Source organism: Sinocyclocheilus rhinocerous, unplaced genomic scaffold (assembly GCF_001515625.1).
Source record: "Sinocyclocheilus rhinocerous isolate Xijiao unplaced genomic scaffold, SAMN03320098_v1.1 scaffold450, whole genome shotgun sequence".
Lineage (NCBI taxonomy): Eukaryota > Metazoa > Chordata > Actinopteri > Cypriniformes > Cyprinidae > Sinocyclocheilus > Sinocyclocheilus rhinocerous.
Genome location: NW_015653457.1, coordinates 580,978 through 598,810, shown reverse-complemented (window position 1 = coordinate 598,810; position 17,833 = coordinate 580,978). Strand labels below are relative to the sequence as shown.

The 17,833-nt window shown below is 35.3% G+C and overlaps 1 protein-coding gene and 1 pseudogene across 1 annotated transcript; both read left to right on the top strand.

The window, feature by feature from the left end:
* The first annotated feature begins 3,794 nt into the window (after window positions 1-3,794).
* On the top strand, window positions 3,795-9,311 carry LOC107715700 (extracellular serine/threonine protein kinase FAM20C-like; annotated as a pseudogene).
* Window positions 9,312-12,633: 3,322 nt separating this feature from the next.
* On the top strand, window positions 12,634-15,938 carry LOC107715735 (sialoadhesin-like). Its single transcript, XM_016521915.1, has 8 exons — window positions 12,634-12,819; window positions 13,020-13,361; window positions 13,432-13,662; window positions 14,672-14,992; window positions 15,063-15,272; window positions 15,372-15,462; window positions 15,539-15,590; window positions 15,685-15,938. Exons 1-8 carry the CDS (start codon window positions 12,774-12,776, stop codon window positions 15,745-15,747), a joined length of 1,356 nt encoding a protein of 451 aa, XP_016377401.1. The 5' UTR covers window positions 12,634-12,773; the 3' UTR covers window positions 15,748-15,938.
* Window positions 15,939-17,833: the final 1,895 nt, after the last annotated feature.

The window sequence follows — 17,833 nt, the reverse complement described above, 5'->3', positions numbered from 1 at the left end:
AAATTAATACTTTCAAATGAGTTGTCAATGGAGAAAAATGACTTGATCATTAGAATTAGATGCATAATAGGTATGTATGTGTTTTTAAAGAGCATAGGTTCAAATGCTTTGATATTTGAACCACGTTTTATTTACTGATTGTTGCATCGGGGAGTGTAGACATCTGGCTCAGAGCATCTGTTTACTCAGACACACACTGACCTGCTGTCAGGTTACTGTGCCCTCCATACCAATAGACACACATTAACCTTTCATTGCTGACCTTTTCACTTTTAACCCTTTAACTGTCACCCGTCCCCTCTGTGGGACGCCTAAGTTTACTTCACTATATTACAATTAAATCCTAATCTAATCATGACAAACTATATATCGTTGGAAAGGTCTAAGACTCCTAAATAGATATTTTACCAATGTTTTTGTTAAAAATTATGTAGGACAAGTAATAGATAAATTTTAACAAGAGTGCACCTCAAAAATCTACATCATAACAAGAGTTCTGATCTTTGCAAAAAAAGTCTTTTTCTCTATCACACTTTAGAAATCATCAGAAATTATATATCAATTGAAAACTTTAAATCTCAAAATTCATCCTTTGAAACCCATTTTAAAATCAAACATTGCATTACCATGAAAATGGAACATCAATATCATGTTACAAAATATTTTCGTTCATGAATTATAAAAAATTTCTCCTGTGGAATCCAAAAAAAAAAAAAGATGTTTAGCTGAATGTTCATGCTGCTCTTTTCCATCCAATAAAATTGCATAGGCACAGGTGCTGTCAAGATCCAGAAAATGACAAAAAGTATCATAAATAATGACTGCTAAATTTCAAGTGCCATTATTCACTGAAATCTCTACTGCAGGTTTCAAATCTTATTTGCAAAAAATAAGAAATCAGGAAGGGGGCCAACACTTTTTCACACCACTGTATATTATGTAAACAAAAACTTTAATTTTGGATGCGATTAATCGTTGCTCAGCACTAAAATATAAATGACAATGCATCATGCCAAACAGTAAAAATGTTATAGTAAAAACATGTTAATTGGTTAACTGTTAGTTACCTTACCATATACAGTGGAAAAATTATAGCAATGCTGTAAAATACTGTCAAATGTATGGGTTTTGCAAGTAAAAACCAATCAATTCCTGAGTTTATGGTGAAAAACAGTGAAAGGACATTCCCAGAAGTCTCTGCTTGACAGTTGAGATAATTAAAGATTGGCGTGTTAGCATTATTAGCACTTAAGGAAATACAGTTATGGAACATATGCAGTTATGAAATATAAAAATGTATAGGCACCAATATGGCATCCCTTAATATCGGCAAAACATTTTCACCATGTTTTTCCACATCAACCACAGCTGCCGTTTTATTTTTAACTAAATTTAATTTGAATTTGTAATTAAATGTAAGTAGAGGCAGATCTTTTCTTCTGTATTGTGACACATCCGAGTGTAATGGATTTTCGAAAAAATAAAAAATGTTGGGTGGGGACTTGACATCAGTTGTTGATTGGATGTTGAGATATGGGCGTGGCTTGTCAGCTTGCAGGGGCGGAGTTTAAGCAGACTAAATGATTTAAAGGGGTCATGATGTTGCTAAAAAGAACATTATTTTGTGTATTTTGACGTAGATATGTGGGGGCGTGTTAGAATGAGCCGTTTTAGGTAGGTGTGGCTGACTCTTAACTTTTATAAAGAATATCTCTTTGGATTTGAGACTTTAGTTTTTGCAACTTTACAGATCTTCTTTATGCACCAAGAGCTTGTAACACTCCAAAGAGAAAGGAAAAATTTAAATCGCATCATATGACCCCTTTAAGTCTTGCTTAAGTCAACAGACTTTTAAGTTTCGAAGTACGAAGTTTTAAGTTCATTACGAAGTCAAATTTTTTTTTTTAAATGGATCATATTCACAGATTAATTGTTCTCAATAAGGTCTAAATATGCATTTATAAAATAGAACTTTCCCATTTGTGTGAGCTTTAAATGCATTATGGTGAAATGCATCCTTTCTGCCTGGCCCTGGCATATTATCAAACCACAGTCAATCTTTTGGTCTGCAACACTTAATACTCTTGAAAAGGATTTACGCAACCTCCCACACTCTAAACAACTTTGCTTTAATCGTTTGGCCTTTTGGCATCTCCCTTTTGATCAGCTTCATTTCAAAACTGTTACTTAGCAACCCACATAGTCATAATCAACCATCCTCTGGTACAGGGTGCTCAATGATAACTAATTATCAAGGATGTGTAGATATCTATCTATCATAACTGGCATAAAGTCACGCCATACACTTCTCCTTCATGCTGTGTATCTGATCTCTGATTGAATGCCATTATGCAAACATTAGCAAATGTGCAGATTTGATCACGAAAGCACCAGGCGGTGTGAGATGTTCTCTGGGTTATTCATCTGCTGATATGTGGTGAATGTGGGCGCATGCTTGCATGAGAGATCCTCATGCCAGTCTGTCTCTGGGTTGCCATGGTGAGGAGGTCCCCCATCAGATGTACAGGGTGAGATTATGAGACCCATTTTTGCACCTGTCTCACCTGATTTGGAGTCTAGTAGACTTGCAACAGTTCTCTACATGGCAGGTGAAATAATTTTTGTCAAAGCAAATAACACTTAATTGGGAATGCTTTTTAAGGAACATTGCATTGTTCGTATAAAAATAGAAAACTAAAATAATGAAAATGAAAATTATTTATTTTCCTATTTTATTAAAATCTTAATGTTTTCTTAAAATTGACAGGAATGAAAAAATTTTTTGTTCATAGAAATGGAAAAACAAATTGTTCAAACAATACAAAATTTATTTTAATATTTATTCAAATTAAGTTATATTATTTAAATATATTTTATAATTATATTTAATAATATAAAAATATATTTTTATTTAAATATTATAATTTTGACCATTTTTATTCATTTTATCAATTAATTAATTTATTCCTTTCTGGATTTTTTTTTCTTCCTGTGAGGAATTATAGTTCTTTATAAAAACCAAATTTTTATAAAAAACGAAAACCAAAATGTTGACTAATAAATAATATAATAATAATATTTAGTTCAAATTCTAATATTTTATTTTTATTTATATATTAATATTTTGTTACAATATTACTATTTTATTCATTTTAATTTTAAGTACTTTATTTTCATAAATAATATTAATAATTTCATTGCAGCCCTTTTTTTTGCCAACTTTCTTTTTTTCTATCAGTAATGTAACATTTTTATTCATAAAAATGGAAAACCAAAATATTGAAAAAAGGCTAAATAAAATATTAATATCTGATTAAAATTATATTTTCATTGAAATATTAATGTTTTGTTAAAACAATATTGTATTCATTTTATTTATATATATATATATATACTTTTTATATACATATTTTTTTTTATTTTCATGGCCAAATATGAAAAAACAAAAACAAATATTTTAGGATACACCATGACAAAAAATGTGGTATGTATAGTTTCAGAGAAATTCCTGAAAAACAAATGTCCTCTACGAAGAACAAAAGTGAAAGAAAAATGTGCTTGGTCACGGGAAGCTACAGAACAACTTAGTTAAAGAAGTGTCACAGTTTACCCCACTCTCCACTTTTGGTTAATACATGTTCTTCTGTGCAGAGAATACACTACAACTCTGATGTGTGCTAGACATTGCAGGGGGGGAGAGTAAACATGTTCACTCAGATCAGCCTAACCTGGCACCTCTCCTCAGTAATGTTTGAGAGAAAAGGGGAGTGTAAGAGTGCAAACAGGGGAATAAAGGTCTAAAGGACAATCTGAGATTCCTTTTAGTCCAGACAAACGGAGACGGAAACACCTTAAACTGGAAGACAGGTGTGTTTTGCTCTATATTCTTTAACAGGTTACTGTAGAGTTGAAGTTTATACTTTTTGCCATCTCATTTCAGTACAATGCGAGTATGTACTCGTCGGCGATCACGGACATTGCGCATGTGGCTGTTAATTGTGTTCCTGAGTCTGCACTTGCTCGTGGTTTCACTTGTCCTGTCCATATACCACACTTCCTGTGAGCTCCACTCATACCCTGGCATTCAGACCTCCATCATCTTTTCCATTCAAAATAGATCTACTCCAACAAGCAAAATGGCCACTGCAGGAAGTGTCACCCAGGAAGTGGAAACAGACGGCACAGCAGATGACCCTGCCAAACTGGAGGCTCTGTACTCCCACCCGCTGTATAATTTGCCCACCCCACCTGTGTCCGATGGTGATTGGCTGCTGAAAGTCCGAACAAAAATAAAAGAGGAAGAGCTTAGTACACAGCAGTGGTGAGGACGTTGTGACATCACTGTTATAACATCATTTATTTTTGGATTAAAATCATTTGGATTTATTTGGTTTTGTGATATAACATCTAAAGTAAATAATTAATTCAGTAAATAAATTAATAGAAAAATGTATTTATATTTTAAATATTGAATCATTAATTTCCATGATTATTACTGGCAAGTCAGTGAGGATTCATTTGTGAGTGAATTTTGAATGACATCATTTCAATAAGTCAGTCTAACTGGTTCACGAATCAGTTTGAATCAAAATAATCACAACCGAAAGCATTCCATTTTTATGTGATGCTTCATCCTTGCCTCTAGGTGTCAGTATAAGGTCCAAAATCGCTACTGTATCTGCTGTTAAAGCAAAGAAAATTGCTTGATGCAACTTTAATTATGACTACTGTACTGTCAAAAACACATTAATGAATCCCATCCTTAGGCTGAGTGCTAATGAGGACAGATATGATCCTATCCTCTGGAATGCCAGTGCTGAGACACATCCACCTTGGCATATCTCGCTGGCAGATGTATCAGCAGAAAGACCCCAATCTGTCATCGCTGACTCAGCAAATGATATCCCATCGCATCTTCAGTGCAGGTAGGTGACCTTAAATTTTGCAAAGCAAGGCCTTTATATGAGAAAGAGGGAGGGAGGAGGATGTGAAAAATGAAACAAAATTTAAAATAAGAAATAAAATCACATGAGAATTAAAAACAACTCTAAAGAATAAAGGGATAACGCATGCAAAAATGAAAATTCTGTCATGATTTAATCATCCTCATGTCGTTACAAAACTGTATGCATTTATTTCTTTAGTGGAATACAAAAGAAGATATTCTGAAGAATGTTGATAACCAGTTTTGCTTCCATTGTATTTTTGGTCCATACAATGGAAGTCATTTGGAACCAAAACCTTTTGGTTATCAACATTCTTAAAAATATATATATTCCTTTACATTCCACAGAAGAAAGAAAGTCATACATTAATGGTGCGTAAATGATGACAGAATATTCATTTCATTTTTGGGTGAACTATCACTTTAACAGCATTTTATCGATAAAAGTAGAGTTGATTAGTTAATAAGAATAGAGTGTAGGTAGGATTGACTTTGCAGACTAGATCTGCTGGGCATGAGCAAAGCTCTCTGCTAAAACACTCATAATTACAGTATTATGATGCATGCTGCAAGGTAAAGTAGAAAGAACTAGATACTAGATCTAGACAGGTGGTGCTGGGGAGGAGGAGGTCTAAAGAAACTTCTCATATGTGCAGTACCAGCAGGACCAGGTTGAAATGGAAATAAATGAGATAGCATAGACTGGAAAGAGAGTTTGATGACTGAACTACAGTATGCATATCTGAGAAATAGACGCAGTTATGAGAAGTCACAATTGTGAGATATAAAACTGCAGTTATGAGAAATAAAGTCACGATTACAAGAACAAATGTTCCAACTGTCAGATATCAAATAAATGTTCAGTAGTAAGCTGTAATTGTGAGCTATAAAATCTCATTTACATTAACAAATTTGTGGTACTTTTTAGTGCAAAAATCAGGTGGGACGCAACTGAAGTTGGTGATGTCATTTCCTAATTATGGGCAGGCGCTCTTCAAACCCATGAAGTGAGACCCAAGCACTTTATGCCTCTAGTACAACAAATTATATATATATATATATATATATATAATTTGTTGTACTAGAGGCATAAAGTGCTTGGGTCTCACTTCATGGGTTTGAAGAGCGCCTGCCCATAATTAGGAAATGACATCACCAACTTCAGTTGCGTCCCACCTGATTTTTGCACTGAAAAGCACCACAAAAGTTTACTTGTAACATTTGTTGTTATTGTGATTTTATGTCTGGTAATTGTGACTTTAGTTCTCACAAATGCATAGTTCTATGCTATCTTATTTATTCTTGTCTTGACCTGGTCCAGCTGGTACTGCACGTACATGAGAATTTTTGGAAACGCTTTACTTAAAGCTGCAGTCCGTAACTTTTGGCGCTGTAACAGACTTTAAAACACAGACACACACACACACACACACACACACACACACACAGAGAGAACGTGTTTTTACATTCCACTGTAGTACTAGACAGATTTTTTGCAGCATCATGATTAAAATAGGTTCAACTTTTAAAAATCATGCCTCAAGACCTTGTGCTTTTTTTCCCATTTCACCGTCCTGCTTCACGCACTCTGTGTCAACCACTTATGTTTAAATAATGCGTGACAATAGAAGAGTTTTTTTAAAAGTTGAACATTTTCACTTGCGTGAGACGCTGCAAAAGACTAGCGTGCAGGTGTCAAACACTGTGAAATGCAGTGCCAGTGGAATGCATAAATGCATTTTGTTTTTGTTTTTACATTGCAAGGGAACAGTGAAGCAGCTCAAATATGTTAATGTAATTCAAGATCTGAATTTTGATTATTCTGTTTAAAATTTTGATCAGAATTGTTTCGACTTAAGACAGGAACGGCATGAGGAGACCGATGTGAATCTGTATTACTTTTCTGATTTTGAGAGGCACCTGGACAGGTAAGAGTGCAGACTGTATATTACATGTACTGCCATATGATAAATTGACTAATCAGTCTGAATTAAAATGAAAACACTTTCTCTCTCACAATAAGGATACTGGGTTTCAGAAGGGTGCCTCCAGTGGTTGGGAGGCTTATTAATGTAATAAAAGAGATCAAAGACATCACCACCGACCATAAACTGGTCACAACGTTTTTCACTTCTCCAGGTTTGTCCCACTTGGTTCTTTTCTTCCTCCATCCCTTCCTCTCAAACAGAGCATTCTTGTCCGTCACCATCTGTCTTTCTCTTTCTGCAGTGGGGAATACATGCTTTTATGGCCAGTGTTCCTATTACTGCTCCACAGGGTATGCTATCTGTGGCCGTCCCCTCAAGATAGAGGGGTCTATGGCTGCTATGTTGCCAGACCTGAGTTTGGCACCACGTCGCTCGTGGAGGAGTCCCTGGAGGGGGTCCTATAGCCGAAGCAAGCTGGCTCAGTGGGTGGAGAATGTGTTATTTAAAGAGATAGTTCACTCAAAATTACTCAACCTCAAGTCGTTCCAACCTTGTATGACCTTCTTTCTTCTGTTGAACACAAAAGTATATGTTTTGGAAAAATCTAAGTGTTTTTTTTTTCCACTCGATTGGTGGATTTGATCGACCTGAGCATTCTGGACTTTCTCATGAGTGAGTCATGAAACAGTTTAGATGACTCAAGGTTGAACACTTGCAAAAAAGTACAATGGATTTCTGACATGTACCACAGAATTTTTTTTGGACTCAAACCATGACATTCTTAGAAATACCTTGGTGTAGCATGTCATTACCATAGTAAATGACTTGAATATGGTAGTAATTTAATATGGTAGGCCCATATGTCCAAGTGCCACAGTACTTACTCAAAACACACAAATGTGTCGTTCCAAAGCTGTATGACTTTTTTACTTCCGTGGGATTCAAAAGAAGATTTTTTGAGAGTCACTGGAGTCCAACCATCAACTTTGGACCTCATTAACTTGAATTAAATCCTTAGCCTATTCTTTATCTGTCTCTTTTTATTTTTAAAGGGGTCATATGATGCGATTTCAGTTTTTCCTTTCTCTTTGGAGTGTTACAAGCTCTTGGTGCATAAAGAAGATCTGTAAAGTTGCAAAGACTAAAGTCTCAAATCCAAAGAGATATTCTTTATAAAAGTTAAGTGTCAACCACGCCTACCTAAAACCTTCCAAAAGAGGACGATATCGCTTCGTCATGCCTGGAGCTGATCCGTGCTGGTCGCTGAGGAAATACATCAACTTCGCGCGGTGGATCGCCGGATCGGCTTTCAACGTGGACGAAGCGGAGTCCAGCCCGGGGTCGTCACATGTGGTTGCCGCAAGCCCGCCGGCTGCTCCTTCGTCAAATCCACCGGCCGCGCCATTCTCAAGCTCACCGGCCTCCTCTCACTCTAGGCCGCACCGCGTGTGACGCTGTGTTTCGTTGTGAAAGCGAAACAACTTTGTTTGGTCTTCCAAAAGAGGACACGACTAGAAATCAGTGGTTAAGTTGTATTTACCTCGCTTTTCAGACCGATGAGCTTTGTAAAAATCAACGCGTTTCAGAAAGGCGGGGCATAGAGGAGAAACAATAATGTACAGTATGTGGAAAATAATGTGTTTTTTTAACCTTAAACAGCATAAATACATTTCATTACACCAAATACACAAAATAATGTTCTTTTTAGCAACATCATATGACCCCTTTAATGAGCAGAATGACCAAAATCACAGCTTAATCGGAATGGTACGAAACTTGTTGACTTTTATGGCATTTGGAATGTGAACACAGAAAAAAAATGAAGGCCATGATTCGAACTGGCTAAGTGGTCGTAAAAAAAATAGTCACACTCTTGGTCTTCGGTCAAAAATGACCGACCATAGGAAATCAATCGGAAATGGACAAAAAAATTTGTGTGCACAATCTACAAATCAGCCACGATGCAGAAAAAAAGTACTCAGCAATGAAAGGGTGAAACTCTAAAACATCAAGAGTGCAAAACAGACACACTCACACACACACACACACACACACACACTTATACACACAAACACCTATAAACTGGTGTGACTGTAACACAGCAAATGTGTAAAATAAAATCAATAATTCAACCACAATGCAGTAAAAAAGTGGACCACAAGGAAGGGGTTACACTCTAAAACATCAAGAGTGCAAAACAGACACATCCACTCATACACACTCACTTACACACACTCATAGACACACATGCACAATTATACACACTCAAATGGAATAAACATATATCCAAAATGAGTCAGAAGTCTGAAATAAGAGGTTGAAATCAGATCAGACCCAGAAGGATTAAACTCTAATAAAGCATTCCTGTTAATTTTTGTTACATTTTAATAGAATTTTAATGCTTTGTGTAACAATGCTTTCTCTGTGTTCAGGTTTGACTGTAGTAGTAATAATGCAAAAACTGACATTTCAAATCAATATTTCAAACAAAAAAAAATATATAAACCTTGACAAAAAATAGTCTTTGAGAATGTCTTAATATACATTCAAGTCCACAACTTAATATAAGTAAGCAATTATGTCTAAAAACAACTAGGGAATTCACAAGCCTCTCTATAGAGTGCTATACAGGCATTTAGTGGTTACACCATGCAATTACATGTTTTTCTTTCTTTGCTCTCACCAGGTGGTGATAATCTGCATTCAAAATTGGATTTGAAAGGCCTAGTCTCTATTTGAATCTGAATTACTGAATTAATTGAAAAATAATTTTGAAAAATTAGAAAAAAACATTATGTACTAATTTCAATGGGAAAAATTGTTCATAATTATTGCATAATAATTAATTAGTACCATAAAATTTTCTCAAAATACAAAAGAAAAAATATGACTAAATAAAGTTACATTTCAGGTGTCCGGTCACTTTTAACCGTGAAGACAATACTTCAATACTTTTTGGTGTGTTTGTATTCAGGTGCATGAAGGAAGATTGACACGATATCAAAATAGGAAAAAAACAGTTGATCTTATTGTCCACAATATGATGGATACATGCATTGGAAACCAGTTAACAATTAGGCTACCAGCCCTAATCTGACAAATATCGAGTCTTGTACACTTTAGTAAAAAAAAAAAAAAAGGATCTTCTGAGAGTAAATATAGGAAAGTTTAAAACGTTGCATTACTACAGCTATGTTTCTCTCCTCTGCCATATTTAAAGTTTATAAGCCGCCCAACTCAGAAACTCGGGTATCAAAATGATCTCAGAGTTTCCCAGTTACCAGTCCCAGTTGAAAATATGACTTGAGATGCTTCATGTGCAATTTCTGACTAGGAAACTCATATTTACGATAATTACAACAGTGTGTGAAGGCAGCATTACCCTTAAAAGATCCTTTAAGGCTTAAGATGGTATATTAAATGATATTAAATTATTAGGCTACTTTTAGTAACTAAAATGCACAAGAATCAATATATTGAGGTTTCAGATTAGGTCTGGTTAATTGTTAACTGGTTTCCAATGCATATGTGACAGGTTGAGTGTCTTTGTTTCCACCTTAATGTTTGCATATATCTCAAATGGAAAGACACGTCCACTGGCGTTGAGCGGCGTCTTGACATTGATCACACGTGTGTGGCTCAATCATTATGGCAAGTACTCCAGAGTGCAGCCTGAACGATGGGGCGGGGCAACACATTTCCCCCACCCCCACATTTCATTGGTTTATAATACAGCAGAGCTTATTGGCATAGACACTGGATACAGGAGCATGCACATTCTTTTATGTATGTTTTTATGAACGATCTATGCTGTTTGACTGCATGTACTACAGTAATATTAAGAGCTAACCACAGCAATTTCAGTTAAAATCAATTGGCTAATGTTTTTTTTTTAACTTAAGACGAATTAGTTAGATTAAGTTACAAACAAACGCTTGGTGACGGCATCTCCGAGTAGCCTACTTCGGGCAGAACAGAGCTGTGTAATATGTGCTGCTCACGTATTAAGTGGCCACTATATAGTCCTATACCTATATCACATTAAATGAAGTCAGATTTTCATAAAAGCAGACATATGATTTAACATTGAGCAGTTTAAGAGCTGTGCGATATGCTGATAAAAATGATCCACTGTTTGAGATTTAGCTATTATAATATTTTGCATAATATATATTTAAATGTATATTCTTCATATTTACATTAGAATCGGTGAATAAGCACAAACTGACTATGATAATATGATGATAAATTACTGTAGTTCAGTGAGACATTGGACAAACCCGCAATTGTGTCTTAATTTTATTTTAAAGCACAACCGCAGAGACAAATAAGACTATACCAAATAGCCCTGACCATCAGCGGGAACTGGGGTTTTATGAGTGGATAATGGGAATAAAAACCTTGCAATGCTGAAACAATATTTCTTTGCATATATTTTGAATGTTTTTGTTTATTAAAACAGCTGTTATTAAATCTGATGTACAGCAAATATTATTATTAATGTGCTTAAGTGTGTACTTAAGCAATAAATGTTCATATCACTTCTCTGCTGTATATTTTTATTTATACTTTTATATGTAGGCTATTATGCACAAATTAAATTACTGGTTTTGTGGCTCGATCCTCGAACCAGCAATTACTGTAAAATAGAACTATATACTTTACTGAACATCCCCTTGAGATTTTTAGTGGTTATTATAGTCATTACTTCTCACCTCATGTAGCCTATACCTATATTGCACAGATTTACAGCTCCAAGTGAAAGGTACCAAAAACATTGTCAAAACATTCCATGTGACTTCAGTGGTTCAACCGTAATTTTATGACGCTATGATAATACTTTTTGTGCGCAAAAAAACTAAAACAACGACTTTATTCAACAATTCTTCTCCCCCGAGTTACCATCTACCGCCGTTATCGAGAGTAGCACTACGCATGCGCGTGATGCTGCTGACGTACAACACGCACGCGCTGCGCCTTGTTTACGTGTCGTGTTACTCAGAGCTGATCCTACCTATACGCTAAATACGCAAGCTGCGTAGGGCCCCTGAAACAGCGCCATTGTTTTTCCTGGGTGGAGAAATAACCTAGTTGGTGTAGTCGGGTTTCTTTAATACTTTTGGCCAAAGGTTACACACATATCCATCATATTGTGGACAATCAAATGAACTGTTTTTCTGAATGTTATTAATCATTTTAATATTAAAACGGGGGGAAAAAAGCCTAATTAAAATGTCTGAAGTAGCTTTGCTATATCTTTTACTGCTATTTCTTTAAAATAGCATGTGGTGCAAATTCTAAATATATTTATAAATGAACTCACAATAATTAATGAAAAAAATGCATTAAAACATTTAAAAACATTTTTGAAGATAATGATTAAGATGTTCACTCACTCATATTCAGGGTGTAAAAAAAAAACATTTTTTTGATGGTCACAGTTAAATCACATTTTAGAGTCATTAATTTTACTTTTGTTGAAAATGATGTAAAGGTTTTTCCAAAACCATATGAAATCAACAAACACATTTCTGTACATTTGAAACATGTACATGTTTTAAACAAGATTTATCCTTGTTTGTCATTAACTCAAAAATTAACTGGAAGGTTCCAAACATAGAGATGCTCAAGAAGTGAGTGGTTAACTGCAGTTGCCCAACAACAAGTGGGTAAAAGACTGGAGAAAAAGGAAGGAAATAAGATCATCTGATTGCCTAATTGCTAATTGCTAAACTTTAGACATTGACACCACATTTCTTTACCCATGTTTTAACTTGAAACAAATGCAGTTAATGTAGGAGCTATTGTGATAAATGGCTTGACATGAATGAGTGCTTGCCTCACTACGTTCTTGTTGTTTTACTCTAGACAAAGAAGTGAATTATTTTGAAAGTTAAAGCATGGACTTCAGAATCGCATCAGTGATCCTACTTCTACACATTTCAGGTAAGATTATTGTGTTAATAGATTGTAGTTATTTCATCAAAATTTGTTCCAACACAGACTAAGGACATTTTAGACTTTAAGGAGAGATGCCTCACTGCTCTCATAGTGAATCACTTGGTTTGTCAGATGAGAATCTCTCCATCAATGCAAACCTTTTGGTTTCAGTGTTACTTTGTTAATTTGTAATTTTTTTTAATCAGGCTCTCTAACATTGAACCGCATCTCTGTGATCTGTAAGAATATTTGTGCTCTGAGGGAAACCAATGTGCAGTTGAAGTGTTCTTATGACAACATCCACACCAAACCTGCGTTCTGGTTCAGCGAGAAACAAAGTACAAACTGGAGAAAAAACAATGAACCTGAAGATTTGACTTTAGACTCAGACTACTCAGGACGGGTGAAACATCAGATCTCAAGCAGCCATTCAACACTCACAATATCAGACGTGAGAGAAAGAGACTCTGGAGAACATCAGCTCATGTTCATCATGGAGGATGGAGTTAAACATCTCAGCTCAGCGGCCGTCAGTCTAACAGTCACAGGTGAAACTAGATTCTGGTCACTTCAGCTGTTTTCATTTGTCAAGTTTTATTCATTTTTACATTAATTCAGACCTGCAGGTGAGGATGAATCCTGCATCAGACCCAAGAGATGAGACAGTAGAACTGATCTGTGAGACTTCCTGTGATTTGACGTCCAGACCTCAGAATTACTACTGGAAAAAAAATGGACAATATGTAAAAGATCTTAGTCATTCCAGGAGCATTGAAGTTTCACTCGAAGCTGCTGCCAGTTACTCCTGTTTTCTTACTCCAGATCTTATGAACTCCTCCTCTCCTGTGTGTGAGTGACACTTAATATTTTTATTGAATGAGCACTAACATAATATCAGTGTTAGTACGTGAATATATGTGGACACATTTAAAGGTATTTTCATACCAAGACTAATGTTCAACATATAAATTCTGCGCGATTTCCACTTTTTCTGTTCAAATCAAAGTGCCGTTGAGTCACAGAAATATGGACACGGAGGAAGACCACGAGGACAGGGGGCCCGTTCCAATCCACACTCTTGCTGTCTTGGAACTTGACCACTGGTTACATGATGTAGATTTCATGAGTTTGCAATTTCATAAGTGTTCAACTAACTGTTAAGACCTCAAGTGTAAAACTCTTGATTACCAAATGGAACGCACATCATAGTGTTATAAATTGTAAATTAAGTAATTGTGTTGCTTCTACATAAGTGATTTAAAAAGCAGTTGCAAACATTTTAGAAAATACACAAACCGATCACTGCACCACTATAATGTGCAACACTTTATGTTTTACTACCAAATTATTTGTAATGTTTAACTTACATTGGAATGTTTTCTTATTCTCATGATTTCGGGGCACATGAGTTCTTGAACATTGTGAATGTTGGGATACGCTTAACCTCAAATAGAGGGTTTGCACATGTCAATGTCCATGGACCAGTGGTTCTTTTTATAATTTGTAAGGATTACTGTTGAGTCAAGTGGCCTTTAATTTAAACAGACAATCGTTTGTTTTACTTTCGTTTTCACACTTTCCCCTACTAGTACCAAGTTGCAGGGCGTTTTGCCACTCAATCTGACTGAGTGGGTTTGTTCAGTCATGAAAGCAGCTCCGTTTACGTGACCAAAAGCACAAATCTTACTGGTTGGACAGTTTACTTCAGAGTGCGATGGGCGAGAAAGAGATCTCCCATTAACAGCCATTGAGTCAAATTAAAATGCTTATTATCACACTGAATTTTTATGAGAAACATTCATCTTGACGTGAACAGACCTTAATTGTGAGTTTCACAGCAGTAATCTGTCTCTTTCAGGCATTTCTAAGAGTGGCTGCTGGGATGTGACTTACACCTCTAGAAGAGTCTGTGCTTCGGTGGGCTCAACAGTAGACATTTCCTGCACATACTCACATCCCTCTGGTTATACTCTATATAAAACATTCTGGCATTACGTTCGGCCTGGTGACTTTAAGGATCTGCGTGAGGAGCATCAGTTTGCTGGTCGTGTGGAGTATGTGGGGAACAAACTGAGAATCAAAGAGCTCAAGATCAGCGACTCTGGAGAATATCTATTCAGGTTCATCACTGACTTAGATCAATACTCTGAATCACCTGGAGTCATTCTTACTGTTACAGGTAACTCATCATGATAAACTGATTATATTTAAAATGTTTCCTGTATAATTTCTAATAGGCTTTTTTTCAGATACTCAGGTGAAAAGCAGCCCATCTGTTGTATCAGAGCGACAGGAAGTGATATTAAGCTGTTCAACTAAATGCACTCTGAACGACAAACATACTTACATCTGGTACAAGAACAGACGACAGGTAACGGATGGATTCACTAAAGCTAACAAGCTGTACCTGGACTCAGTCAGCAATGAAGATCTTCACCAGTATTCCTGTGCTGTAGAAGGTAACACATCTCTCATGATACATGTGCTTCAGTGTGAAATGTTTGATGAGTTCAGGTGGTTTCTCTGATAGTCTTGATTCACTTCTTTGTGTTGTGAAGATCCAGTGGACAGCACAGCGTTCAGCCATTATACAGTCACTCTGCTGGTGTTTTTACTTCAGTTTCTCATAATAGCGGCTCCGTGGATGTGGTGAGTAAAATATCTAATTACTTGACGTATAATGAAATGAATTCAGATTATAAGAATGTGAATTATGATTCAACAGGTATTTCATCAGAATCTCATTTCAAAACCAAACAGAAAACAAAAATGAAGAGGTTAGAAATAATTGATATTGAGAATTGGCTATAACATTAAATACAATGGCTACAAAAATGGTTTTGAATCTATTTGATCTTTTTTATGTCTCAGATTCTGATGTTCCAGATGTCTTCATCTACATCTGCTGTCTGTCCATCAGAGCCACTGGAGTGATGTCATTGTGTTCTTCCATTGTGACATCATCACCTAGCAACAGTCAGAACTGTCAGCAGCAACATCTGTGATACTGTGATGTCATAGACAGTGACATATGACTGTCAGTCTGCATAATCAAACAATGTAAAAAAAAACCTTTTCTCTAAATATCCTTTAATATCCTTTAATAAAGTGGTGCCACTTTTGTGTTCCGTGTATAATATCTCATGATTTCTGTATAAGTGCACACATTATTTTATATTTCAATGGATGAACTGTTACCACAATAACGATGCACAGAAAAATCAATAAAACAATTTAATAAGTAGACAAACTGGTTATTAAAAAGGATTTGTTCTAATATTTGGGGCCCAAGCAATTCTGTTTCCTGTTTTAGTTTTTTCAGATATGTCAGGACTTTAAGCAGGGGATCGAGTTTCGCAATAATGCAATAATAATAATAATAATAAGTACATATTAGAATGGTGTTTTATCTGACCCTGAAAATAATACGTTTATTAAAAAGGAAAGGATGGTTATTAATTGGCATTGGTAATTGCTTTGTGGGTTTTCCTATGGTTTTTCAAAAGTAATAGTAGAAGGTGTAAACTTCATTTTTTGGAAGAATCTGCAGTGTTCTGGTCTACAAAATAATCAAAGTCTCCTTGTAGCCTGTGTGTGTGTGTTTTCTTAACCAGTATTTATGAAATTGTCCTAAAAAGATCCTTCAAGACTTAAGATGAATATTGAAAAAAATCACTTTTTGTAACTAAAGTGTGCAAGATTCTTAATCTGAGGTTTAAGATTAGGTCTGGTAAATGTTAACTGGTCACCATCATATTGTGTACAATCAGATGAAGTTTTTTTTCTTCCCTGTTTTATCAAATTTGGTTAATCTTCCATCAAGTACTAGAACGCAAAAATACCAAAAAATATTATCAGTTACATTACAATGACATGAGTGTACCTCTTTTGTAAAGAGCATTTAAAAAATATATATTAACCATTCTGATATTATAATGAAAAGGAAAAGCAATTCCAAAAGTCGCATTGCTCTATCCTTTACTGCTACATCTTAAAAAAATACTATTATTAAGTTGGCTTGAAAAAGCCAATTTACTGAAACCCTATTTAAACTTCTTCTTTTTCTTCTTCTTCTGAGACCAAATTTTAAAGTGTATCTCCTCCTAGACCTTTAAAGCTACAACCACCAATTTTCGTTAACCAGACTATCAAAACCACCTAAAATCCAATAGACTTTCATTGAGGGGGTCAAAACTTTTTTTTAGTTTTTTTTAACACCATGCCGGTAACATGCTAATAATGCTAGAAACATGCTTGCAACATGCTAGTAACTTACTAATCATGTTAACATGCTAGTAACTAGGGATGCACTGATACCACTTTTTCCAGTACTCGCCTGATACCGATACTTTTATTTTTGGTACTTGCCGATACCGAGTACCGATACCGATACTTTTATTTTTGGTACTTGCCGATACCGATACTTTTATTGCATTTGTACATTTTTTAAATATTGGGTACAGAAACCAAAAGAGTATGTATAATGTTAGTTGGTTAACTTCATTTATCAAATAGATACAGTCAAACCAAAATGTATTCAGACACCTTCAACATTTCTCACATTATCACAGTTTATTCGCTATAGTTTAGAAAATGGTAATAAAATATGACAAGAACTCAGAGTTAAACTGAGTCAGAACAAATTCAGCTTGATAATGTAAGATAAATTCGATAGAAAGGTATGTAATAGATTACAATCAACCAAAAAATATTCAGACAGCTGTTAGTATGACAGTATTTACACAACTATGAATACTTTGTCGGGCAACCCTTAGCCTCAATGACAGCCTGTAGTCTCCTGGGCATGCTGTCACCCAGCTTCATGAAAACCTCAACTTCAGTTTTTTTCCCAGACTCGGTCTGAATAATTTTTGGACACAAATTTGTATCAATTTTACTGGTAGTCCACAGTATGAAGAATTTTTGGGTATGATTTGTCACAGTTTACTTTATTTTGCTATCCTCACTTACATAAATGAACTATAGTGTCCTGCACCCACTAGTAAAAAAATATCAAAAA